Source organism: Aspergillus steynii (genome assembly GCF_002849105.1).
Source record: "Aspergillus steynii IBT 23096 chromosome Unknown P170scaffold_5, whole genome shotgun sequence".
NCBI classification, from domain to species: domain Eukaryota; kingdom Fungi; phylum Ascomycota; class Eurotiomycetes; order Eurotiales; family Aspergillaceae; genus Aspergillus; species Aspergillus steynii.
The window spans coordinates 1,443,262-1,464,806 of NW_020194402.1; the positions used below are offsets into that span (position 1 = coordinate 1,443,262).

The 21,545-nt window shown below is 53.9% G+C and overlaps 11 protein-coding genes across 11 annotated transcripts; 5 read left to right on the forward strand and 6 right to left on the reverse strand.

The window, feature by feature from the left end:
- Positions 1 to 699: 699 nt before the first annotated feature.
- On the forward strand, positions 700 to 1,323 carry P170DRAFT_476585 (uncharacterized protein; the record flags this gene model as incomplete). Its single annotated transcript, XM_024853364.1, has 1 exon — positions 700 to 1,323. One exon carries the CDS (start codon positions 700 to 702, stop codon positions 1,321 to 1,323), a length of 624 nt encoding a protein of 207 aa, XP_024703235.1.
- Positions 1,324 to 2,140: 817 nt separating this feature from the next.
- On the reverse strand, positions 2,141 to 2,770 carry P170DRAFT_510636 (uncharacterized protein; the record flags this gene model as incomplete). Its single annotated transcript, XM_024854797.1, has 2 exons — positions 2,652 to 2,770; positions 2,141 to 2,599 (listed from the first exon to the last, which is right to left on the reverse strand). Exon 2 carries the CDS (start codon positions 2,501 to 2,503, stop codon positions 2,141 to 2,143), a length of 363 nt encoding a protein of 120 aa, XP_024703236.1. The 5' UTR covers positions 2,504 to 2,599; positions 2,652 to 2,770.
- Positions 2,771 to 4,135: 1,365 nt separating this feature from the next.
- P170DRAFT_410331 (putative GTPase NOG1) lies at positions 4,136 to 6,773 on the reverse strand. The gene is made up of 5 exons (XM_024846843.1): positions 6,657 to 6,773; positions 6,481 to 6,589; positions 6,266 to 6,367; positions 4,514 to 6,201; positions 4,136 to 4,461 (listed from the first exon to the last, which is right to left on the reverse strand). The coding sequence occupies exons 1-5, from the start codon at positions 6,675 to 6,677 to the stop codon at positions 4,420 to 4,422; spliced, it is 1,962 nt and encodes a 653-aa protein (XP_024703237.1). The 5' UTR covers positions 6,678 to 6,773; the 3' UTR covers positions 4,136 to 4,419.
- A 406-nt stretch (positions 6,774 to 7,179) lies between these two features.
- On the reverse strand, positions 7,180 to 8,493 carry P170DRAFT_200713 (polyamine acetyltransferase). The gene is made up of 3 exons (XM_024842761.1): positions 7,913 to 8,493; positions 7,398 to 7,850; positions 7,180 to 7,343 (listed from the first exon to the last, which is right to left on the reverse strand). Exons 1-3 carry the CDS (start codon positions 8,291 to 8,293, stop codon positions 7,314 to 7,316), a joined length of 864 nt encoding a protein of 287 aa, XP_024703238.1. The 5' UTR covers positions 8,294 to 8,493; the 3' UTR covers positions 7,180 to 7,313.
- A 969-nt stretch (positions 8,494 to 9,462) lies between these two features.
- Positions 9,463 to 11,015, forward strand: P170DRAFT_361487 (NAD(P)/FAD-dependent oxidoreductase; the record flags this gene model as incomplete). The annotated part of the gene is made up of 4 exons (XM_024844469.1): positions 9,463 to 9,709; positions 9,778 to 10,067; positions 10,130 to 10,703; positions 10,771 to 11,015. The coding sequence occupies 4 exons, from the start codon at positions 9,463 to 9,465 to the stop codon at positions 11,013 to 11,015; spliced, it is 1,356 nt and encodes a 451-aa protein (XP_024703239.1).
- Positions 11,016 to 11,291: 276 nt separating this feature from the next.
- Positions 11,292 to 13,543, forward strand: arg2 (acetyl-CoA:L-glutamate N-acetyltransferase; the record flags this gene model as incomplete). The annotated part of the gene is made up of 3 exons (XM_024853365.1): positions 11,292 to 11,342; positions 11,416 to 11,598; positions 11,675 to 13,543. 3 exons carry the CDS (start codon positions 11,292 to 11,294, stop codon positions 13,541 to 13,543), a joined length of 2,103 nt encoding a protein of 700 aa, XP_024703240.1.
- A 190-nt stretch (positions 13,544 to 13,733) lies between these two features.
- Positions 13,734 to 15,299, forward strand: P170DRAFT_437642 (sterol homeostasis protein ARV1). Its single transcript, XM_024849413.1, has 3 exons — positions 13,734 to 13,979; positions 14,040 to 14,093; positions 14,162 to 15,299. Exons 1-3 carry the CDS (start codon positions 13,791 to 13,793, stop codon positions 15,227 to 15,229), a joined length of 1,311 nt encoding a protein of 436 aa, XP_024703241.1. The 5' UTR covers positions 13,734 to 13,790; the 3' UTR covers positions 15,230 to 15,299.
- Positions 15,300 to 15,601: 302 nt separating this feature from the next.
- P170DRAFT_476593 (V-type proton ATPase subunit E) lies at positions 15,602 to 16,230 on the reverse strand (the record flags this gene model as incomplete). The annotated part of the gene is made up of 4 exons (XM_024853366.1): positions 15,602 to 15,681; positions 15,773 to 15,825; positions 15,957 to 16,040; positions 16,220 to 16,230. The coding sequence occupies 4 exons, from the start codon at positions 16,228 to 16,230 to the stop codon at positions 15,602 to 15,604; spliced, it is 228 nt and encodes a 75-aa protein (XP_024703242.1).
- A 112-nt stretch (positions 16,231 to 16,342) lies between these two features.
- P170DRAFT_476594 (uncharacterized protein) lies at positions 16,343 to 16,798 on the reverse strand (the record flags this gene model as incomplete). The annotated part of the gene is made up of 2 exons (XM_024853367.1): positions 16,343 to 16,735; positions 16,793 to 16,798. The coding sequence occupies 2 exons, from the start codon at positions 16,796 to 16,798 to the stop codon at positions 16,343 to 16,345; spliced, it is 399 nt and encodes a 132-aa protein (XP_024703243.1).
- Positions 16,799 to 16,843: 45 nt separating this feature from the next.
- P170DRAFT_385971 (BAR domain-containing protein) lies at positions 16,844 to 20,463 on the reverse strand. The gene is made up of 8 exons (XM_024845753.1): positions 19,623 to 20,463; positions 19,472 to 19,562; positions 18,949 to 19,413; positions 18,285 to 18,324; positions 17,985 to 18,140; positions 17,336 to 17,897; positions 17,136 to 17,267; positions 16,844 to 17,080 (listed from the first exon to the last, which is right to left on the reverse strand). Exons 1-8 carry the CDS (start codon positions 20,280 to 20,282, stop codon positions 17,048 to 17,050), a joined length of 2,139 nt encoding a protein of 712 aa, XP_024703244.1. The 5' UTR covers positions 20,283 to 20,463; the 3' UTR covers positions 16,844 to 17,047.
- Positions 20,464 to 20,544: 81 nt separating this feature from the next.
- Positions 20,545 to 21,139, forward strand: P170DRAFT_200994 (uncharacterized protein). The gene has a single exon (XM_024842762.1). The coding sequence runs from the start codon at positions 20,638 to 20,640 to the stop codon at positions 20,974 to 20,976; it is 339 nt and encodes a 112-aa protein (XP_024703245.1). The 5' UTR covers positions 20,545 to 20,637; the 3' UTR covers positions 20,977 to 21,139.
- Positions 21,140 to 21,545: the final 406 nt, after the last annotated feature.

Below are 21,545 nucleotides of genomic sequence, written 5' to 3' on the forward strand. Positions count from 1 at the left end.
ATCATGCTAATTACTTTGGTCCGTATCTTTGGGTGCGGAAATCTATCCCGTGCCATATCGCGCCACCTCCATTGGAGTGGCCACCTCAGCCAATTGGACTTGGAATTTTCAATGGATGCCATCTTCGACGATGGACTAGGGGCAGAAAGAAACCACCATTAGGGAGAGTAGATTAGGAACAATGTTGTGAACTGGTTCTTGATCTCTCTGATCACCCCGATCCTGTTTTCCCCGGAGCCTGTTTACTCCTGTACAAGAAAGCTAGGTAGAATAACGCAAGGATTTTCTTGTTGCTGGTATTCTTTGTTCAAGAAACGTTTAGTCTGAGATAATTGAGATTGCATATCACAATCGCCGGATGTCTCATATTCATTCCACATTAACGTTTGCGACTTGGTTGTAGCACTTCTTCTTTCAAAAAGGAAGATGCCGTATATAAAGATCTCCTCTGCCTTCTTCCTCAAGTCTTTTCCCACTTCCAATATTTACTCCGAACCTTTATCTTCTCATCATTCGTACTTCACATCCTTCTGTCGCAGTAAGTAACTAATCAGTTGAATCTATGGAAATCAAACCACCGATGAAGAGAAAGCATACTGACAAACTGCTGTCATAGATCATTTACTATTCACAAGGCCTAAGTAACATATCATTCGAGCGTCTGAATCTCGGGCTTTCGAAATATAAATCCAGGAAATGATGGAGGGTGGCGCGAGAGCTCCAGTCGATTCGCAGAATGCGCCTGCTTTTCTGGATTTGGAAGAATTAGACACCTTGCTAAAGTCGTATCCCAACCTATCTGCTGATGAATGGGCTCGTGTCAAGTCTCACACCGACGAACTAGAGCCCCTCAAGGACCCAGGCATCGTTCTTTTGGAACACTTCATGACCCCCAGGTCGGAGATTGAGCTCACCCTGGAGAATGCCCACAAGCTCGCCGCCGGAATTATAAGGATATGGCCAGACCTCCAGCTCCGTAATATCGCCCCCGATAAACTACTACGTCTACGACGTGGGATTATCGATTCGCAATGTCCAGTGGGGTGGAGCAGGATGTATGGATTTCTGGTACTCGGTTGTGCCTCGTCCCTAGATAGCCCGGATTTGGGGCGCTTGGTCAGCAGTCTGTTGAAAACGGTCGATAGGATTCAAGGACAAAGCCCCGTCAGAGCACACCGTATTCTTCCGAGAATCAACTTGCTCTTGGAGAAGCTTTCCGCCACGATATCTATGTCGACGAAGATGGAGAATGACAGCGCCGCCGCGGCTCGATTGCTCGAGAGCCCCGCCTTAAATCCGATCCTCAGGGGGATACCTAAATAGCTTATCAGATGTCTTGATAAATTCGGATACTGGAGTCGATTCTTATCTTCGCGTTCAAGCTATCCTGGGCATATACGGTTTGGTGACGGTGCAAGCACACCGAGATATAGAAGCACAGTTGCGAGTTTTGATCGCCATTCTTCGACAGATCAGTGCCGCGTTAGTCGTCTGAATGAGGTCTTGTATTTCTGTCTCTGGGTTGCGGGTTGGCAATATTCTGTCGCACGAGGGCGTTCAAGATAGAAGGGTTCCTGCGGAAACCGGGTTGAATCATTGCCAGGTGGCATCTATCATTTGTGTTTTAACGAGAATTATCTTCATTGTTCAGGGAATGCATCATCGTCATTTTGTTCCATGAATCCTTCTTTTGGTAGGCGCAATCATGTGTTGAGCATAGATGATCTCTCATTCCAAGTATTGATGACCTAAGGTACAATATTCAGGCAAGTACAATAGAGCCTACTTATAATAGTCTGTAAGAGTACATGAGTCGCCAATTTCCGGATTATAGACACTCTGAATATGAATCAGATTCCGGATGAGCGGCCTTCAGACCAGACAACAGCACTTGTAGGTTCTTGAGGATGAATTAGCATGCATCCTGCGCTTGGAGACCGGAGATGTAAAGCAGAGAAATAGGTCAAATTAAATAGAAATCACAATAGAATGGAAGTAGATTATGGAATAGCAAATCTGAAAGGGGGGAGAAAGATATTAGCACGTTGCAAGACAGAGAGCATCTTTTGCAGATCAATCACCAGTGGAGCCGAAAAAAGAAAAAGAGAAGAAAAGAAAAGAAAAAGAAAAGTCTCGGCGCCTACGTTTCCCTAAATTTCTCAAAAGCATTGCCTGCGACCGTCTTCAGACCATGTCCATTCCTGTCGTTCTCTCCGGTTGATCCTTGCATGGTCTCGAGTATCTCAGCAGCCGGTTCTTGGAGTAGGAGCATATCTTGCAGGTCGCTTAGCAATTCCAGATTCTTCCTTGCTTCTTCGATCCTCTCCTTCAGATATTGCTGCTCGCCTATTTCTCCTCTCTGGATCGGTTCTCTGTACCTGACAGCCTCCAACGCATCCTTGATGCTTTCGGGGCCTTCGGTTCGAGCGCAGGACTTCTTGGAAGGGCTCTTGGGTTCGGTGTCGGAGGAGTCGGAATCCTTAGAGCGCTTGGAAGATGTCATCGGAGTTGGTGTGGAGGGTTGGGTTTCGCGTTTGATTTTGGTAATGCTGGCTTGAGTTGAGGGGCTTCCTTAGGTTGGACTTGGTGGTAGGTTACTCTGTCTTTGGGGTTAGAGGTTAGACGTCAGAGGGGTTCTGTTGATCCCTCACCTAGACTAGTCTGTGCTGTGTCGCTCTTGAGCAGGAGATAAGTTATAAATGCTTCAATAATTTTGAATGAAGTAGAGAATAATGAGCTGGGTCAATGAGCGAGAAATGCGGAGATGAATTCCGAAGGAGTATAGAGATGAAGGTGATGGAGAGAGAAGGCTTCTACGTCAGGCACAGAAGGCACCACCCACCAATAACATTCACGTTGGATGATATCTGATCTAGACCTCTTCCCAACACCCCCAGCAAACCAGACCCATGACGCACTCTCCCTCCAATTCCGCCCATGAGCTCTTCCGATGTAATATTGATCCCATCAACGTCCCCCAACCATGGCACCGCTCCGTCAACACTCCCAGGGATGTTATAAAGCCCTTCTCTCCCCCCCCCCTGTCCTAGCATCCCATTCCAACAAACACCGTTAACCGTATGTGTGATCGTCTGGCCCTTGGCCATATCACCCAGCGCTCGAAAATGGACTTCGACGGTTCCTCTCTCTCCCACTCCCTCAATTCCATCTTCAACTCCGACGCCAGCAACGACTTCACGTATGACTTTGACGTTGCTGGGAAGAATCATCACGCTCGCCATAACCATTATGAAAATCTTGCCGAGCAGAGCGTTCATGAAGTGGTTCCTCTTCCTGTGCAGGGGAAGGGGGATGGGAATGGGGATGGTGACCGCGTGCATGATGTTGTTTTAGAGCCCGGGGATTATTTCTGTATGTTTTGTGTCTTTCTTCTCGTGGGTTTGGGCTGCAGTTCGAGCTGGGAGGGGGTGAGGTATCAGGGTCGGTAGAGCGATGGCTAATTTGGTGATTGTCATGATATATAGTTCCCCTTGAGAGCGATTCTCGCGGCAGGAGAAGACAGGCGCACAACGACATATTGACAAACGGCATTGCGAAGGCCTTGGTCCAGAATACCACGGATCAGGAAGAGCTGAAGGACGACGATCCTCAAAAGGACAGCAGCAAGATATACGTGAGAGGGATTGCAGACGATGAAGCTGAGAAGGGTGCTGAGCAGGACCACGACAAGACTCACGACGATACAAAGAAAAAGGAAGAGGAAGAAGAGGAGGAAATAAAACGACAGAGGATAGAACAAGACAAAATATACAGACAGGAACAAGAGGCGGCAATGCGACAGAAAAAGGAAGATGAAATAACAGAGATCACACCACCCAAAAAACCCGAGGAGACCACTGAGACGCAGAAACCAACTACTACGGATGATTCGAAGTCCAAGACTGAAACCACATCCAAGACAGAGGAGACCAACGAGACAACGAAGACGAACTTGAAGGAGAAGCCGAAGATAATGATGACGAAGATCAAGACAAAGTTCATGAAGACGGTGAGGGACATGAGAAAGTGATGAGATCAATTACCAGATGAGCTTCTCCGACAACACTTACCACACTCATAATATATAATATATAATATAATGCCATCGTTGCATCTACGGAAGCTTGCAAATGATCTTCTAGTGGACCTCGGCGTTTTCATTGCAGAGACAGACATATCAACATCAAGCAGAACGTCAGAATAGCTAAATAAAAAGTAGCAAAAGGTCAAGCTCCTCTGCCAGGTATTTACGCGGAATTGTGTCATCCAGAGACCGTGAGAAACAAAAGAAAGGAAACAAACACAACACCCGACGCCTTTTTCTTTTGTGAAGACACCCAGTTCATGACCGATAACTGTATACGATGATGATGAAAGATATTAAAGGCAGACTTCGTCGCATCATGGGCCCGAGGCCGTTTACCGACGTTGGGTCTTGCCGATGGTTCGTTTGCCGGCGAACTAGACTTGTCAGTATATTGTCAAAGAGGAGTAAAAACCAGGGGAAACCTACCAGATGCTTGGGCAGAGACGCGGTCGTGTGTCGATCGGCTTCTCCAGCTCTTGCCATCCGGTTCATCTTCTTCTGGCCCAGCTTGGCCAGACGATCGGCCTTGCTGCGCGCAAGCTCGTCCGTCACACCGTCGTGCAGACGATCCGTGGCAGCCTGGCTGCGAGCACGGCCCTTGGCCTTGGCGATGGCCTGGCGAGGGTCCGACATGTCCACATCCATGGCGTCGTCGTTGGGCTCGCCGCGCGTGGCGGGGCGGCCACGGCTCTGGGTGCGAGCACGGGCGGAGGCGGCGTCGACATCGTAACCGGCTTCCTCCAGCGCGGACTCCATCTGGGACAGGCGCTTGGCCTTGGCGCTTCGGGGGATGGCCGCGCGGTTCTTCAGCGACTTGCGCATCTTGGCCTCGTTGCGCATCATGGCGTGCTTCTCGCGGATCAGGTCGGCCTTCATGCGCAGCTCGGCATCCTCGGCCTCCTCCACTTCGTCGTCGGACTCGTAGAATCCGTCCGCCTGCAGCTTCTCTTCCTCCTCCTCCAGGGTGGCCAGCTTCGCCTCGATATCGGGATCCACAAAGTCGTAGACGTTCTTGCCGTTCCACACCTCGGGGATCTTGTCGTGCTTCCACTCGTCGTTCTCCAGCAGGTAGGTCTTCTTGAGATCGATGTTGTAGACACCGGCACCGCCGTTCTCCTCCTCGATATCCCTCTCCAGCATCTTGCGGTCGGGATCTTCCTTGTCGTACTTCTTGAGCGAGTGCACGGCGTCGGGAATGAAGGTCTCGCGCTGCACCCCACCCATGGGCTTGGCCACGTGGATACGGGCCAGAACGTCGCCCAGGCGTCCACCGGGGGTACCGGCGCTGTTGGATCCGGACTTCAGCTTCTGCGCAACACGCTCGGCAAGGAGCTTGTCGCAAGCGGCGTTCTTCACATTCGTCACACCCTCGGTGGTGGTGCAGGACAGCTGCAGCAGCTCGACGTCGTCGGCCTTGAGGATGGCCTCAAGCTCCTGCTGATATTCGGGTTCGAGGTCCTCGGGACGTCGCACGTCAATCTTGTTGATGACGAGGAACACGATCTTGTTGGCGAAAAGAGGCTTGATGCTCTGGAACAGCTTGATCTGGTCGCCCACGGAGTAGCCACACTGCTCGGAGAGATCCATGAAGTACATAACGGCGGACCGAAGATGGGCAATGGCGGTGATGGACTGCATTTCAATGGTGTTCATCTCCTCCAGAGGGTGGTCCAGAATACCGGGCGTGTCGATGGCCTGGAATCGCAGGTACTTGTAGTCGAAGTGACCGACGAACAAACTCTTCGTGGTGAAAGCGTAGGGCTGAACGTCGACATCCGCACGGGTGATGCTGCGCAGGAAGCTGGACTTTCCGACGTTGGGGTACCCGCAGATCAGAAGGGTACGGGTGTTGGGGTCGATGGAGGGCAAACGGCCCAAATGCTGGCGGACCTGCTCCAGGTAGACGAGAGGGTCTTTGAGACGTCGGCAGATGGTGGCCATACGACCCAGAGCGGCGCGCTTCAGTTGCTTGCACTGGAAAAGAGACTGCGCATATTTGATAAGACGGACGTAGTCGCGAGACACGGTTTCGATCAAGTGTTTGGCCGTGGAAACCTGGCCGAGCGCGATACGGAAATGGTCGGCATCGTAAAGAGTGTTCATCAAATCCTTGTCTGTTGGCCATTAGAAGGGCGAAACGAGGAAAATCCGATCGACCGGAGCGAAGAAAAAACTTACGGAAAGGATGAATATCCTGCAGTCGGGGGAATCCATCGAGAATGGCCTGGAACTTTTCGCAGAAGGTCTCCTGGGTGTATTTGACCTTACGAGTATAGAAGCCTAACGGGCAGAAAAGAAAATTTTTGTATTAGCGGCGAAATTCCATCGGCCACCGATGGCATCGATTCCCACCATATCGGCGGACTGTCGCATTCCGGGGGTCGCAAAAATACCTCTGATACGACTGATCTTGAAACCAGCACGGATTTGAGTCGGCAGCTGTCTCTGGGTACGGCTGAGGACAATATCCAAAAACTCCTGGCTCGTGGGCACAGGAGCGATCTAAGCGGTGAAAAGAAGCCTATGGTCAGTCTGGATTGCGTCGAGGGGCACGGCGAGAAGGACATACGTCTTTCCAAGTGGTCTTCATGATGGGCACCTGAGAAGGACGCTGGTCGAATCTCAAGAAAATCCCAAGTTAGAAAGATGGGGATGATGGGAGAGGAAGAAAAAGACTCGTTCTCTCAGCGACCGAGAGATCCCAAGACAAAAAAAAAAAAAAAAAAAATATTAAGTCCGGGCGGTCGGAGGCAGAGTTTTGGCGGGCGGTGAGCAGTCAATGTGGGGAACTTTTAGGTAACCGAGACGATGCATGCAGTTATTCTACAGTGATTCTACAGTGCTACAGTCCGCTACAGTACTTATTATACGATGATCAATTTACTATACGTCAATAGAAACACAGTAGTAACTCATGTACATTCACTACCGCGGGACTATGATACAAAGATGCCTTGACCGAACCAAACCGCCAGCCGTGGATATCCTCATCGTCCATTTCCGTCCCAGAATCATCGTAGCCCAAATAGAACTCCGTTGCTTTTTCTCTTAACCCACGTAAAAAAACAAAATCCAGGGAGGGGTAATAACATTAACGTAAGCATCCATGCATGAAACATTGAATGGGAATTGTGTGAGAGAGAAAAAGGCAAAGAAAAATCATAAAGTTGTATTAAGGGGGGTAAAAGAAGGGAGGAAGAGATAGGTGGATCAGCCCATGGAGATCTTATTCCTGCTGGTGGCTAAACTCCAGAACCTATCGTGGCGGTCAGTATGATTTTTGTCGCCGCTGATCCAGGGGATCACTCACCAAATCGACCCAGCCGCCTCCGCCAAACTGGCACTTGCTAGGACCGCGGTTCGAGAAGCCGAACGACTCGTAGAACGATACCAGCTGATCATGAGTGATGATGGACAGACGGTCCGCGATTTGCGCCTCCTTGATTCTCTGGATGTACGACTTCATCAGGGTGCTGGCGACCTGCTTGCCCTGGTGTTCAGGCCGAACGGCAAGGGAGTGAATCGCAATCGTGCTGCCGTATTCGTCATGGCCGACGGTCTCGCCATCCTCGACCGCGAACCGCTCGGTCTTCCAGGTCGCTGGAAGCTGCATGGACTTGTCGGTCACCAGCTCTGTCGAGGTTCGAGTCGCGATAACATGGCCGACCAGAATGGGGCGAGGTTTCGGCTCGCCGTCCTTCACAATGGGGAGGGTGAACAGCCCCAGGCAGAGTTCCGGACATCGGTTCAGGCGGTAGATGAACTGGAAAGAAGATAGCAGATTAGTCGAACGTCCCTTAAGATCGGCATGTACCGGGATCATACTTTGTCTCGGGAGCAGCGTTCCTGCTCCGGGAAGGCCTGTTCCACCTCCACGCAGTCATCGACATTGGACACGGTCAGGACCTGGACGAAGGGATGAAGCTCGTCCAACGGGGTGCGATGGTGCACCGGCGGGCGACGAAACCAGTAGGGGAATTCATTGATGTCGTCATGATCCACCGCCACATAGTCTTCGTCGACTTCTTCTTCCTCGTCGTCTTCCACCTCGTCCATGGACAGACCGTTGGCGATGGCGATTTCGGCTCGGCCACTCAACCGCGAGAGGTCGGAGCCAGTCGCGGGCAACGAGTGGTCCACGTTGGATAACGGCTTCAGGCCGTTAATGGCCTCCTGATATTGCTGATCGGGAGACTCGGAAGACATGGTCTGCGTTGGGATTATCCTTTCACGGAGGGTAGAAGGTCGTGAGGAAATGAGATCGGGTTATTTAATTTCCCCACAAAAGGGCACGGAGGACTCGAGGAGGGCAGAAGCGAGAAAAATGCGCACAGAACTATCGCAGCGACAGAAGGCAGCGAGAAGACGGATCGGAGCAGGGGTGGACAGGAGGCGAGGAAGGGATTGGCCGAGGGGATTTGAGAAGGATGAAAAAGAGTCGAATATTCGAGGGGTCCGAATCTTCGGAAAGGCTAGACAGGGTGGGGGTCGATTTAGCTCGATGCGGCCGATAAGACTTCGGGATTCACTTCCTGACGCTTCCTCGCACCGGCATTGGCGACGGCGGAGTCTCGTCCTGCTTCTCCAGGGTCTTGGTCTATCGAAGTCTACCAGATCCAGATGCAAGCCACCTGGGAGCGATCGCTGCTTATGATTTGCTTACCAAACCAGGGGATCTGGAACGGGAGATCGGGTTGGCGTTGGTTCTTCGCGGTGGAATCCAGGGGAGAATCTGGCCACGCAGAGCCTTTTTGCTGATGGATCAAGAGGGACGGAGCCTGCCATTGAGTGGATCTGACAGGGAAGGAGACACCTGAATATACACCTTCGTGCTTCCTCTTCTCTCAGGTAGTAACTACAGGTACTCATGAGTATACCTTCCGAGGCTGCTGTAGTATCGGTTACTAGCGGTTTCCCAGGGAACCACACGCGGGGCCCCGATAAGGTCGGGCCAGACGGGGGTCTGTACGCCCCTGCAAGTCATCCCATTCATGGAATCTGGGCGTCTGATATGTCAGATTCACACTCGCATGGTGCTGCAGGCACGACGATGGTGGATTTCCGGAGTGGTGGTATCTAGAGACCGAACCAACCCCGTAAATCCCCAACCTGCCACTCTCGAACAGTAAAAGTGACTGGATGGGCATGCTATACTATATATACTACCAGCAACTACTGGATCACCAACAAATCCCCGTGACTGATAGCGTTCCCCCCACTTCTCCGCATTGGCTGGAGTGATGTGGCACTTGGGCTGTTTCATGCCTTATAAGTCCTCGACCAGACGCCCTTTTCATTCGAATTTCTCTCATCTCGGTTCAGGCGAAATTCACCAAATCTGCTACTAACTGCCCAAAGGCCCTGTCTCCCCCAAGATGTCCGAACCATTTCCTGTCGACCATGGCATGACTTCTTTTTGGCGCTCAGAACCCCATCCGTTCGATAATCACCGTTCGACCGACGCTCTGCCCGACGAAAGCGACGTCGTGATCATTGGTGCTGGGTTCGCGGGTGCAGCCACGGCGTATCACTGCCTCCAGCAGAGCAAGGCCCTGTCCCGGGATATTTCCGTCGTGGTTTTGGAAGCCCGGCAGGCATGTTCTGGAGCTACGGGTCGTAATGGTACGGGATTCGAGAAAGATGAAGTAAAATAGTTACAAAAATCGCTGACTCCCAGGCCTTCGATGCAGGCGGCCATCTGAAGCCTGACCCGTACTACCAGATTGGCATTCTAGCCGCCGAATACGGAGTCGACGCGGCTGAGGAAGTGGCTGACTTTGAGATGAAACATCTGCTGGAGCTCCAGTCGTTCATCGAGCGGGAGAATATCGAATGTGACCTCGATGTGGATCGAGTCTTCGACGTGCAGTTCGACGACGAACATTGCGCCAAAACCAAGGCCGGATACGACTTGCTCTGGTCGCAAGGGGCGACAAGGGTGAAGGAAGTGGAATTCAGCCCGCCAGAATCTGCAGAAGCCGTAAGAATCACTCAATTTCCTGTACTACAAACCTCGCCTGACCACCGCGGGATTGACCACAGGTTTCGGGAGTGAAAGGAGCTCGAGGATGCTTTAGTTATCGCACCGGGCGAGTCTGGCCCTATAAACTCGTGATGCACCTCTTGAAAAGCGCCGTTCTCGGTGGAGCCAATCTTCAAACAAATACCCCCGTGCACCGGGTTTCGGAATCCCCCGATGTGGATGGAAAGTGGACGGTTGAAACCAGTCGGGGATCCATCCGAGCCAAGAAGGTGATTTTCGCCAGCAACGCCTATACCGCCGCCCTGGCCCCCGAGTACAAGGACCATATCATCCCGGTGCGAGGGGTCTGTAGCCGAATTGTCGTGCCCAATCCGCCCGAAAACGCGAAGAAGTGTTCGTACACCTTTCGGTCCAACGCCTGGGATTATGACTACATGATCCACCGGCCGGATGGCAGCATTGTGGTGGGAGGAGCCAAATCAACCTTCTACCACAATCGCACGGACTGGTACAATAACACGGACGACAGTAAGGTGATGGAATCGGCTGTGCGATACCTTGACAATTATATGCAGCGGCGGTTTCATGGATGGGAGGACTCGGGGGCGTATACCGACCGTGTTTGGACCGGAAGTACGTGCCTGCATTCATTGATTTTTTTTTCTTTCATATTTTCTCCTATTAACCGACGTTTAACTAGTTATGGGAGATACGACCGACACGCTGCCACACCTCGGCCCTGTTCCCCACAAGCCCGGACAGCTCATCATCGCCGGGTTCAATGGCCATGGGATGCCGCAGATTTTCCTCTCGGCGCAAGGGATTGCGAAGATGACGGTGGACGCAGCGTCGTACGAGGAGACCGGACTACCGCGGCTGTTCAAGACGACGCCGGAGCGATTGGCGAGGACGGAGAATAACGTGCTGGAGGCCGGGAAGGGCTGAGGGACACTAGCGAAGGTATAGGAATGAACCAGGAGAAGGGAGAAGCGAGTGGAGGCCCAGTTATCGATCAGCGTTATCGGCGCCGAATCAGAGGCCGCCCCGGCGTGCGTCATTATCCGCATCGACTCATTCTTTCCCCGACCCGCGCCTGTGTGCTGCTGCCCAAGTTTCCGCGTGAACTTCCCTGGTGTCCGGTATAAGTTACTCGAATTCCTTCATCCGTCCTATGTCTTTCTCCTCGGTCCCAGCTTCGGTTGTCTTGGTTAGGAATGAAACATGAGCTCTAGGGCGCTGAACTGGCCGCGGACCAAGTCCGCGCTGCTGAAGGTGGGTTTGGGAAGCATCCCAATCTATTTCGACTGTGTGGATTTCGCTCTGACCCGTTCTCTTGGTTCTCTAGCAGCAGCAGCAGCATCAGGTGTCCCTCTGCAATGGACAGCCGGCAGCAAAAATTGACTACCACTCTCGTCGCCCTCTCTCGTCCTCCGCCGATCGGCCGATCAACCAGGGCGCCGACTTTTCTTCCACCAGCCAAAGCTATGATCGTTTAGGCCGTCGGGCGAAGGAAAAATTGCTGGACCGTGTACGATGACCGTGCAACTCCAATATCCACACTGGCGCATATCACTAATCGGTCCCAATGGCTATTGCGGCAATAGGAATTCTTCCTCAGTCTGCTGAACTCGGCGTCCACCAAGCGGGAAGCCAAATCGTATTTGTCTCGTCTGAAAGCCCAGCACTCTCCAACCCCACCGCCTCAACCGACCATCGAACAAAGCAAGGAGACCACGGCTCTGTCGTCGCCGTCGGGTGTCAATCTGGGATCGTTCTATGGTGCTTCGCGCTCGGTCTACGACAGTCCGGTCTTCAGACATGACTCAACTCCGACCCCTCCCCCGCAGGATATACCGGAGATGCGACTCCATCTGGCCTTGATCACACTCAAGGCGCCTCAGCGGCTGGATGACTTGGTTGTCAACGGAGTGGCTAAGACATTGGCGCAACTGAATCGCCTTGGCATGGCCTGCTGCGTCGTGGTCGACCCGGGGACCATGGACGATGGGAATGCGTCGCGAAAGATCGCTGCCGACCAAGCAGACCGCATCGCTTCTGCAGTCGATGCACAGCCGGATTCCAAATCTACCCACCTAGATTCGGTTTTGACTCTTCCCTCCAAGACACCGGACACCCCGACGGTCTTATCGCGGAAGGCCCTTTTGAACCCTCTGCGGGATGGCCACATTGTCATTATCGCCCCGATTGCCTACACGGAGGATGTTCCTCGAGCGGTGACTTTGTCGGGTGAGGAGACTCTCCTGGCCCTGACGAAAGAGTTTGCCGGCCTGGCAAGCATCCCTCATCCCGATGAAGACCCCTGGCTTACGGCCCAGAATATCAAAAGGTTACAGCAGGAGGTCTCGTTAGATCGAGTGATTCTACTGGATCCTCATGGAGGGATCCCCGCTTACAGTGGCCCGCAGACCTCCCATGTTTTTATCAACATGGAGCAGGAATTCGACGACATTGAAGCCCAGCTACTTCAAGCCCAGCGGGCGGCGGCAACGGGGCATGTCTCTCCCCGGGCGGAGTTCCTAGACGGCGTCAGCAAACGCACTCCAATCCGAGGCAGTCTTGTTGACGACCACCTGCATAATTTGCGTCTATCACAGAAGGCTCTTGCTATGCTACCCTCGGCATCGTCTGGAATCATCACTTCCCCGGCTGAAGTTGCCAATTCAGCCCGATCGCCACAGGCCGCACCGAACTTGTCGGCGGTCGGCACTCGGCGACAAAGGAACCCGCTAATCCATAGCCTACTCACGGACAAGCCCTTACTATCCTCTTCTCTGCCGATGAGCAGACGTGAAGCGATCAGTGGCGGACGGGGAAGCATTTTCACGCCCAGTCTACACACGACGTTTGTTAAGCGAGGCATGCCACTTACCATGATTCCCGACCCGCGAACTGTGGTGTGGACAGCCCAGAATCGCCCTCGATTGAGCCTGGAGGACCCCAGCATCGATCTGCCACGTCTGGTGCGCCTTATCGAAGATTCCTTCAACCGCAAGCTCGATGTCCAGGACTACCTGAACCGGGTCAACGACCGACTTGCCGGATTGATCATCGCCGGAGAATACGAAGGGGGTGCTATCTTGACCTGGGAGCTTCCCCCAGGCGTTGAGGACGACGGAAGTGAGGCGAGCCAGGCTCGCATGGTTCCTTACCTCGACAAATTTGCCGTTCTGAAGCGCAGCCAAGGGGCGGGAGGCGTGGCGGACGTTGTGTTCAATGCCATGGTACGCACATGCTTTCCTCAGGGGGTGTGCTGGCGCAGCCGCAAGGACAACCCGGTGAACAAGTGGTATTTCGAGCGCTCCGAGGGAACGTGGAAGCTGTCCGACACCAACTGGACCATGTTCTGGACCACCCCAGGCCTGCCGGAGAATTCGCAACGCTTCCGCGACTACGAGGGCGTGTGTCGAACCATCCAGCCCAGCTGGGCCGACGATACCGGAGTGATCGATTGACGGGTGAAAATTTGGCTTCGTTCTGTTTGCGAAAAAAGTGCCTCTGATTTTTTTCGGCCCTGTATATAGCGAGGAGTTCTAGTTATCTAGGGACAGTTATAGAGTGTAGACCGCGAGTCTTCTTGCTTCACCGCCTTCGGTCTTCTTTCCTTCTCCGCCCGTCGCGCTGCTCCCTGAATCTCAACCGCAGTGTCATCCTTATTCTCGCGAGGTATGGAGCCTGCGATGAAACCCGGTCAATGACGCGATGCCCATCTGCATCGAATGCTCCTATCCCGTCTCGCATCTGTACAGCACCTACAGTCGCGCAGATGACCGGTCGTTGGGCAAAGGCGTGCGTCTGACGCAATGCCCGCGCTGCCAGCGATTCGCCGACAAATACGTCGAATATGACTTCGTGGTCATCTTCATAGACCTGGTTCTGATCAAGCCTCAGGTATGCTCGAGCATTGGAGTGTTTCAGCTTTAGTCTTGTGATAAGTCTAACAATTCCCAGGTATATCGACACCTCCTATTCAACCGACTCGGAGGAGACGACAACCAATTCGACGCAAGTTGCATCTATCTACTTTTCTCGGATTATCCACAGTCAGGAACTAACCAGTCATGACCACGCAGCGCTCCATCGTTCGCCTCGGCATTCTGCTCCTCCTATTCGACGTCTACCTGACCTGGGCACGCATCGAAAAGACCCAAACCCTATCCACCACGTTCCTGGCGCGCGCACCCATCGTCATCCAATACTTTTTTTTCCTGAGCCTGAACGCCCTCGCGACTCTTGCTCATCACCTGACGATCCGGTTGCTGGCGTCCATACTCGCCCCGGTGCCTCGAGGCCTGGAGCATACCGCCCAGAGCAGCGGCAGTGGCAACAGCACGACCGACACACCCTCTCATCCGTCGACACCTGTCTTCCCTTCTTTCCCTTCGCAGGCTGCCAGCGCTCAACCGCAGTTATCGCCGACGTCTGCAACGGCGCTGAGCCCGCCTAAGCTCCATGCGTCACATTCTTCGGCCGTGGATATTTCGTCCACAAGCGGTGCTCACACCACCGCCGCAGGCAACGAGCACAATCCGAACCCTCCACCGCCAGCGCATTACCCCCCTCCTCCACCACTGCGTCGTGCCTCCACCGCTCCCACGCAAAACATCCAGCCCCTACCCCCTCCTTCGCCGGCGAGTCCTACCGCCATCAGCACCGCCCTCCTCGTCAGCAGCTGCGTGAAGCTGTTTCCGATCCTTCTCGTCATCTGGGGTCCGGATGGTGGTGGCAGCAACAGCAGCAGCAATATATCAGAGACATCACACTCCGACAGCCAAGGCACCAGCCAGTTGATCTCTTCTCACGACTTTCCCACGCAGGCGCTTACCGGCCTGACTCCAGCAGCGACGGCCTCGGCCGCCAGCACATCCGGGATATCGGAATCACCAACGCTCTTGGAGAGTTTGATCCAGCTGATGCCGGCGTCGGTCCCGACTAGCTACCTGGCGAATCTGATCGAATTGGTCGGATCGCTCTTGTCGCTGGGCGCTGCGGATACGCATCTGGTGCTGCTGAGTAATATCGAGGCGCTGTATATCTTATTAGGGTGTGGCTATCTTCGCGCGATGGCGTTGGCTGTCACGGGACTTCTTGCACGGTGGACGGTGCAGAAGGTCATTCTGGGGGTTGTGGGGGTTGGTTAATGGCCAATGGAATACTTAATTGAAACCAATAATAGAATATGTTTTCTATCGCTGCAAAGGCATAAACGAGGACCGAGAACCAGCAATTGGAGAACAAGATAACCACTAGATAAACTATACATGAATACCAGGAAAAAATGTAATAAAGAAAAGGTGTACAGTCAAAACCTCAACAGACAGGTGTAGATATGGTAGGTATAATAGTAGCACTCGCTCATCATCCAGGCCAAGCAGAGAATGTCCCCTCTCTCTACCTGTATCTGCTCTTCAACACCCCCTCACTCAATTCCACTCAATAGATGTATCCTATCCATCCCTAGCCACTCTAATCTCCATCCCTGAAGTCCAAAACAAAGTCGAGAGACAAAGCGATCACTGCGGTACTCGCTCGGGTCTGATATTCGATCTCTTCGGCGTGATAAGAGGATGCCATTGGGCCATGAAGACGATCGCTAGACGGGGAGAAAACAAAAGTTAGCAAGCCAGTCGGGTTGTTTCGCACGAATATATGATATATAGGAGAGACAGAGCGATGATACGTACCCCACATCAGATAGCACGACACGAACGATAAGATCAGCGTGCTGCGGAATAGTCTATATGCAGACAAGGTTGTTAGTATTGTTCTAGATGTCATAACCCCCTTGGTCGGGATCCATTTCCAAGACTAGAAACAATCACATCGAGGCACGGGGAGGAAAAGAAGGAGGAGGGGAAAATAACGCACGTCTGGTTCTCCCCCTTAGGACTAAACACCCAGGCGAGGACGGATGCGACCACGATGATGATGAGGCCGATGACAAGACTCCACCTATTGATTGTAAAGGAATGCATTAGCTTTGGTATATATTCCGCTGAATCAGTCTGCTCGTCGGCCCATGATCTAGTTTCCCTTGTCTCGTCCAGAGAAAGAAAGTATAGATCAGTGTCTCGACTTCAGCTGGATTGAATTGCAGCTGGATGGAACCGAATCACCGGCAGGAAACGCACCCGTTGGCCATTTTGTATGTATCTTCTGCTGCCGCTCTTCCTGCTCAGGGAATAGGTGTAGGTAGCGCTGAGGATCGATTCCGGTCTCCGGTCTCCGGTGTACGATCGTCAAGGGGTCTCAATTTAGACGACACAGGTGTAGGTCCAGCCTTCTGTGTTCTCGGTGTCTGGTGCTTGGTCTGCTGTATATGCCGTGGTCTGACTAGACTTGTAGCGATGTTCGATCTCAGCGGAGGAAGCTAGCGCAGGCGCATCGATTGAAGGTTCACGGTTGAGTGAGTAGTCAGGTACCGGCTCGGTGTCGATTCGAAGGTAGTCAAAAGGGCGTAGTTGGATGATCGGGGAGGTAATGATGAGGTGAATCAGCCAGTAGAGAGAAGAGGGGAGTCCGTATTTCGACAAGCTACAGCAAGCAAGAAGGTCGCCGGGATGCAGTCGTGACCGCACGGAGCTCGGGCGGAGCGGGCTTAGGTGGCTGGCTGCCTCAGGCTGCCATCCCGGGCTGTCATTCTGCCACTGTGGCGGTGCGTTACTTTACGGTTTCCGGGGGGCTTCCAGGCTTACAAGTCTTACATGCATTACGCTGCCTTACGTTCAGGCTTACGTAGACTGGAAGTCCAGCCAAGTGTATGTAGTAAGCCCATACGAAATGCAGATAAGGTGAGAATGTACCGCTCGATACTACACATCCTCAGACAGGGATATAAGAACTTCTGTTTCACAAGTGCAACAGGGGAAATCGTACGAAGACTAGCTGGTAGACAGACAGACAGACAGATCAAAACGGAGCAGGACAGAAGGAAATCAAAGGAGACGTGAGTTATGAGTCTAAGCTCCCTCACGGCTCTTGCGGTAGCTGGCCTGGATTATGTCAAGTCAGTGGTAATTCCCCTGCGATGCCGGATGTCAATCATACCTCTTGCTCAACCTGCAGGCCATCGACCACAGGAGCCAGCTCACTGAGGATCTCATAGGCCCGCTTGTGGAATTCCAGCTGTGCGGCGATCAGATCCGCCAGGTTCCTCAAGGGCTCGGGGGTGTCGAGGACCTAAAGACACAAAAAATAGTCAGCAAGGTTGGTCTCCGCGATTATCGAACTTGTCGGCGCAACTTTACATTTTTCATCACGCTGACGGCCTCCTCAGTCTGGCCGACAAACTCGTCCTCGGCCTGCTCGATCTCGGCACGTGCCTCCTCGCTCAAGTTGTCCAGGTCGCCGCGAGCCTGGGCCTTCTTGCTCGCCTTGACCGAATCCAGCATCAGACGGGCATTCTCAACGTTGCGCCGGGCCTTGGCCGCAAACATGAGGTTCGTGTTCAGCGTGGTGTTCCATCCGGCCAAGAAGCGCGACTGGATCTGAGCGTCCTGCGACAGACGAGCCTCGCCGACCTTCTCCGACGCCAGGGCGTACTTCTCCAGCGCCGAGGACAGGGGATCCTCGCCGGTCGTGTTCTGCGCGAGCGTCTGCGATCCCGACAGCGAAGCGCGGGCAATGGCGTGGTTGAAGGTTTTGGGCTGGGGCTTGTCGACAGGAGGAGCGGACAGGGCGGCCTGGGCCTCGGCAGGAGAGGCGGCTTGGGAGAGAAGCTGGACCTTCTCGCTGATGGTGCGGCCGAGGTCGTTGAAGGATTCACGGATGTTGGGTGGGTAGTCGTAAGCTTCGTTGGAGTACTGGGAGCTATTGATATATATAACAAATCAGCGGTTTGGATTCGTCTGGCATTCAATTCGAGGGGAGAACTGTCCCCAGCGGGCATAAACTCACGTCACCTGAAGAAGCTTCTGGTGGACCAGCTTCAGCGCATCCACGCGCTTCTCGAGTTCGATGTATTCATCGGGGAGTTGGGTTCGGTCTTCGGCCTGGCCCAGCTGCTCTTTGATCATCTGCTGCGTGCGCGCAGCAAAGGGCGAAAAGTTCGCACTATCTCGCAGAGCAATGAGAGGTTAGAAACATGTCAGCAGGAGAGGGAGCCTTGGGGGTCATAGCAAGGGAAAGGAGGGGGAAAGATGAGACTGGACACAGTCGAAAGAAAATCGGCAGGGCAACTATCAGGACAGGACTCACGTCAGGTTCTTTCCGAGCGCCTGAAACTTATCCATGGTGGCTAGCAATGCAATCTGGATTCTCTGGGAGATGCGGGCGAAAAGAAGGAGATCTCGAGGTTCAAATCGCAAGTCCGTGGAATTGTTTAGGGAGGAAAGTTGGCTTCGCGGAGTCGAGGCCACCGCCTCGTAACGGGTACTGTCATTTATACGCCGCACACGTGCGCACCGCCACCCGGTGTGACGTGGTCGCTCTGATTGGTCGGAGGTCTCCCGCGTTTCATACTTCCCATCCGGTGATCATATCAGAAGGTACTAGAAATAGATAAGGGGTATATTCTAGACTAGACATTCTCGTACTATGTGCGATGTAGAAAGAGCGGAAAGACGCAGTCAATCAGAAAAGAAAGAGAAACAACCACAGGCCTGCTGATCCGCTATATTACATGTAGACACCCAGTAACCAGTAACCAAAACGGAAGACATGAAAGGACCGAAAATAAATTATCAGATCAAATTACCGTCAATCATTCGTAACGCATCAGATAAAAAGCACAGCATGTGTCAACTGGGCTGACTCTCTAAGTCAGGGTGGCCATCATGGCCCGGACGATGCGAGAGTTGGGGCCTGGACATTCTCGGGTTAGCACATGCGATCTATGACCGAGGGGCCTCGGAATTCTTACCCTTGCGATCCCTCTTCACTTCGGTGATCTCCTCGAGGTCACCGTCGCCATTGATGAACTCCGTATCTCGGATGACTTCTCCGCGACCACGTCGCTCCAGCGGCATAAACTCGCGAAGATCCTCATCGCTGTCGCGAGGACGAACCATAATGGCCAGCGGCCCGGCGTTAACATGGTCAGACTCCATGTCATGGCGAATGCGCACCGGCGACGACCGGCGACGATGACGACCGTGCACCGAAATGGATCGGGTGCGCGAGACGGTCCTGGTCAGCCGCTTCTCCGAGAGCTCGTAGTTGCGGGGACGGCGAGATCGCGATCGGTGTCCGGCGGACGACGACGCGGGCTCGATGAGCATGGTATGGTGGTGGTTCTTGGGGGTGTACGGCTCCATGGCGAGTTTCTCCACAGGTCTGTCGCGACGTCGCTCGCGAACGGGGGACGGCGAAGGGTGTATTATACGTGCTGAGAAGAACCGTCAATTCATGCGACATCCTTCGAGGGGTAGCACGTGGTCACTTACCATCAGTCCGGTGCTTCATCTGGCGACTGCGGCTGATGACATCGTCGATTTGCTCCTTGGAGAGTGCGACCAGGATAATGACCATATCACCCTATTGTTAAGACCAGTCAGTCTCCAAAGTACTAGCGGGATCTGGCGCGGTGTGACATACCTCGTCCTCATATGGATACCCGAATTCACGAACGGCCGCGGGGTGAACAAGCTTTCGAGGCATTTTGGTCTTGCCCTTCCGAGGGTACGGCCTTTCGATTTCGACTTCCTCAACGACCCGCGTTGGGAATCGGCTGCTGGAGCGGCGGGGACGATCCGTGAAGCGCTCGCGCTCGCGCTCATGAAATTCTTCGTCGCCGAAATGGTCCGGGTCCGCGACCCGGATCTCTTCGTAATAATCCGGTTCGCGAGGAGGTCGGACGGGCGCGCGCGCAGGGGGTTCGTGGTAGTAATACTCATCGAGCTTGCGCGAGGGGATGCGATCGAAGGTGTCCAGGGACGATTGGCGTCGCATCAGACGGGGCCGAGGCGGGGGGCTGTCTCGCCGACGGTCGTAGGTTACGAGAGGCCCCGAGGTATGCACGAGATGGTCATCTTCGTAAAACCTGTCCGACCGGCGGGCAGGAGGGCCATATCGGTCATTTTCTTGCAGGCGGTATTCGAAGCGGTCATCCTCCACGCGGCGGGGTCGTTCGAGCACGGGGGGGCCGCGCGAATGTAGACGTTCGCGACGCTCACGAGAGAAACGGTCGGCGTCCCAGCGGTCGGAGTCAGGCTCCAGGTGGCCGGTAGAGCGGCGATAGTCGTCGTATCGAGACATGTGCCGGGTGACTTCCAGGAAGAATGGATGACTTTGGAGTGAACCGTGGGTGACGACAGCGGCTGACTTGGACGGGCCGTTGGTGGTGGGGGAGTAGAACCGTGGATACTGAGGGCTAGGGAGACGAAGGAGAGACGAGAGACAGTGGAGAATTGGGATGGGGGGAGACACAGAGGAAGAGGACCGGAAGAGCGCTGAGACGGAGGGGATATAAGAAGAGAATATGGAGAGAAGCCGTCCAAAGCAGTAAAAAACGCTGCCTGAACGAGCAGCAGGCAAAATGACGTCGAGGGACGCCGCGATACGGTAAAATTGGCCGGACGAGGGCGGGCGCCACCAGCGGCGGCGTAACGAAATGACTGGTAAGCAACGCCTCGTTATTCTTAGCCATTCGCCACGGATCGTCGCTCTACTTTGGCTTCGTCAACCCTCCCTCTGGCTCTCTGGCCCTTTGGTTGCCCCGAATCTCTGTGTGCGCCGATCCGATCGGTCTCGCTTCCTTTCCTCGGGCCCTAGACCAACCCTGATCCTTCCAGCTCGCATCAGCTCACTCATCTGGTCGCTCTGGTCCAGTCCCAGCCGGTGCGGATCTGGCAGTCTAGATGCTGCTACCCAATCCCGTGCATATGCCCGCCTGTCAACCAAGATCTCCACCCCTGCCCCACGGACGCGCGCGGTTGGGCATTGGTCTTAAGAGACCGATGCGCCGTATGCGAAAGGCCGTGGCCATACGCTCGACGGGGACGGTGGACAGGAGGCAACTGCTGCGCTACCGCAGCTAGAGCACGCTAGGAGATGCAGCTCGAGGATTGAATTCGGACCAAGTGGTCCCAGGCGACGCTGGCTACAGGTCACCGTCGACCTGGAGAGTTTACAAGTCCAAGGTGAAAGGACGCTTCAGGAAGGCGGGTTCCGGTCTGCAAGGGGACCGTTGATCTGCGGTGCCATGTGTTCGCCCCGAGACGCCTCCATGTGTACCCTACGGCCGAGTCACTGGTCGCCAAACCCCGATTCCCCACATGGCGGATGGGCGATGTTGTGACTTGCGGACGCTGTTACAGATGCGAAGCAGCAAGCCATGTCACCAGCAGACAAAAGCAAAAAAGTCAAACAAACAAACCTGGTCTGAGGTCTCGGAATCGCTGCATGACGATCGGCGTCCCCAACTGGGACCCCCTAACGGAGTCATCCAGGGTCTAGAATCCCTGTCTATAACCTTGCATCAGATGATAACGAATCTGGACGTGTCTCTATGTCTCTACG

What these genes read in the sequence shown, in the direction of transcription:
- P170DRAFT_410331 (XM_024846843.1), bottom strand. Translation starts at nt 6,677, where the DNA reads ATGAAGACCACTTGGAAAGAC. An exon ending in TGAAGACCACTTGGAAAGAC is followed by an intron (nt 6,590 to 6,656) that starts GTATGTCCTTCT and finishes TTCACCGCTTAG; the next exon opens with ATCGCTCCTGTGCCCACGAG. An exon ending in CAAGATCAGTCGTATCAGAG is followed by an intron (nt 6,368 to 6,480) that starts GTATTTTTGCGA and finishes TCTGCCCGTTAG; the next exon opens with GCTTCTATACTCGTAAGGTC.
- P170DRAFT_200713 (XM_024842761.1), bottom strand. Translation starts at nt 8,293, where the DNA reads ATGTCTTCCGAGTCTCCCGATCAGCAATATCAGGAGGCCATTAACGGC. An exon ending in AACGCTGCTCCCGAGACAAA is followed by an intron (nt 7,851 to 7,912) that starts GTATGATCCCGG and finishes TCTTCTTTCCAG; the next exon opens with TTCATCTACCGCCTGAACCG. An exon ending in GAGGCGGCTGGGTCGATTTG is followed by an intron (nt 7,344 to 7,397) that starts GTGAGTGATCCC and finishes CCGCCACGATAG; the next exon opens with GTTCTGGAGTTTAGCCACCA.
- P170DRAFT_437642 (XM_024849413.1), top strand. Translation starts at nt 13,791, where the DNA reads ATGCCCATCTGCATCGAATGCTCCTATCCCGTCTCGCATCTGTACAGC. An exon ending in TGGTTCTGATCAAGCCTCAG is followed by an intron (nt 13,980 to 14,039) that starts GTATGCTCGAGC and finishes AACAATTCCCAG; the next exon opens with GTATATCGACACCTCCTATT. An exon ending in GAGACGACAACCAATTCGAC is followed by an intron (nt 14,094 to 14,161) that starts GCAAGTTGCATC and finishes ATGACCACGCAG; the next exon opens with CGCTCCATCGTTCGCCTCGG.
- P170DRAFT_385971 (XM_024845753.1), bottom strand. Translation starts at nt 20,282, where the DNA reads ATGTCTCGATACGACGACTATCGCCGCTCTACCGGCCACCTGGAGCCT. An exon ending in CAGAAGCTTCTTCAGGTGAC is followed by an intron (nt 17,898 to 17,984) that starts GTGAGTTTATGC and finishes ATATATCAATAG; the next exon opens with CTCCCAGTACTCCAACGAAG. An exon ending in GCCTGCAGGTTGAGCAAGAG is followed by an intron (nt 17,081 to 17,135) that starts GTATGATTGACA and finishes GACATAATCCAG; the next exon opens with GCCAGCTACCGCAAGAGCCG.
- P170DRAFT_200994 (XM_024842762.1), top strand. Translation starts at nt 20,638, where the DNA reads ATGACTGGTAAGCAACGCCTCGTTATTCTTAGCCATTCGCCACGGATC.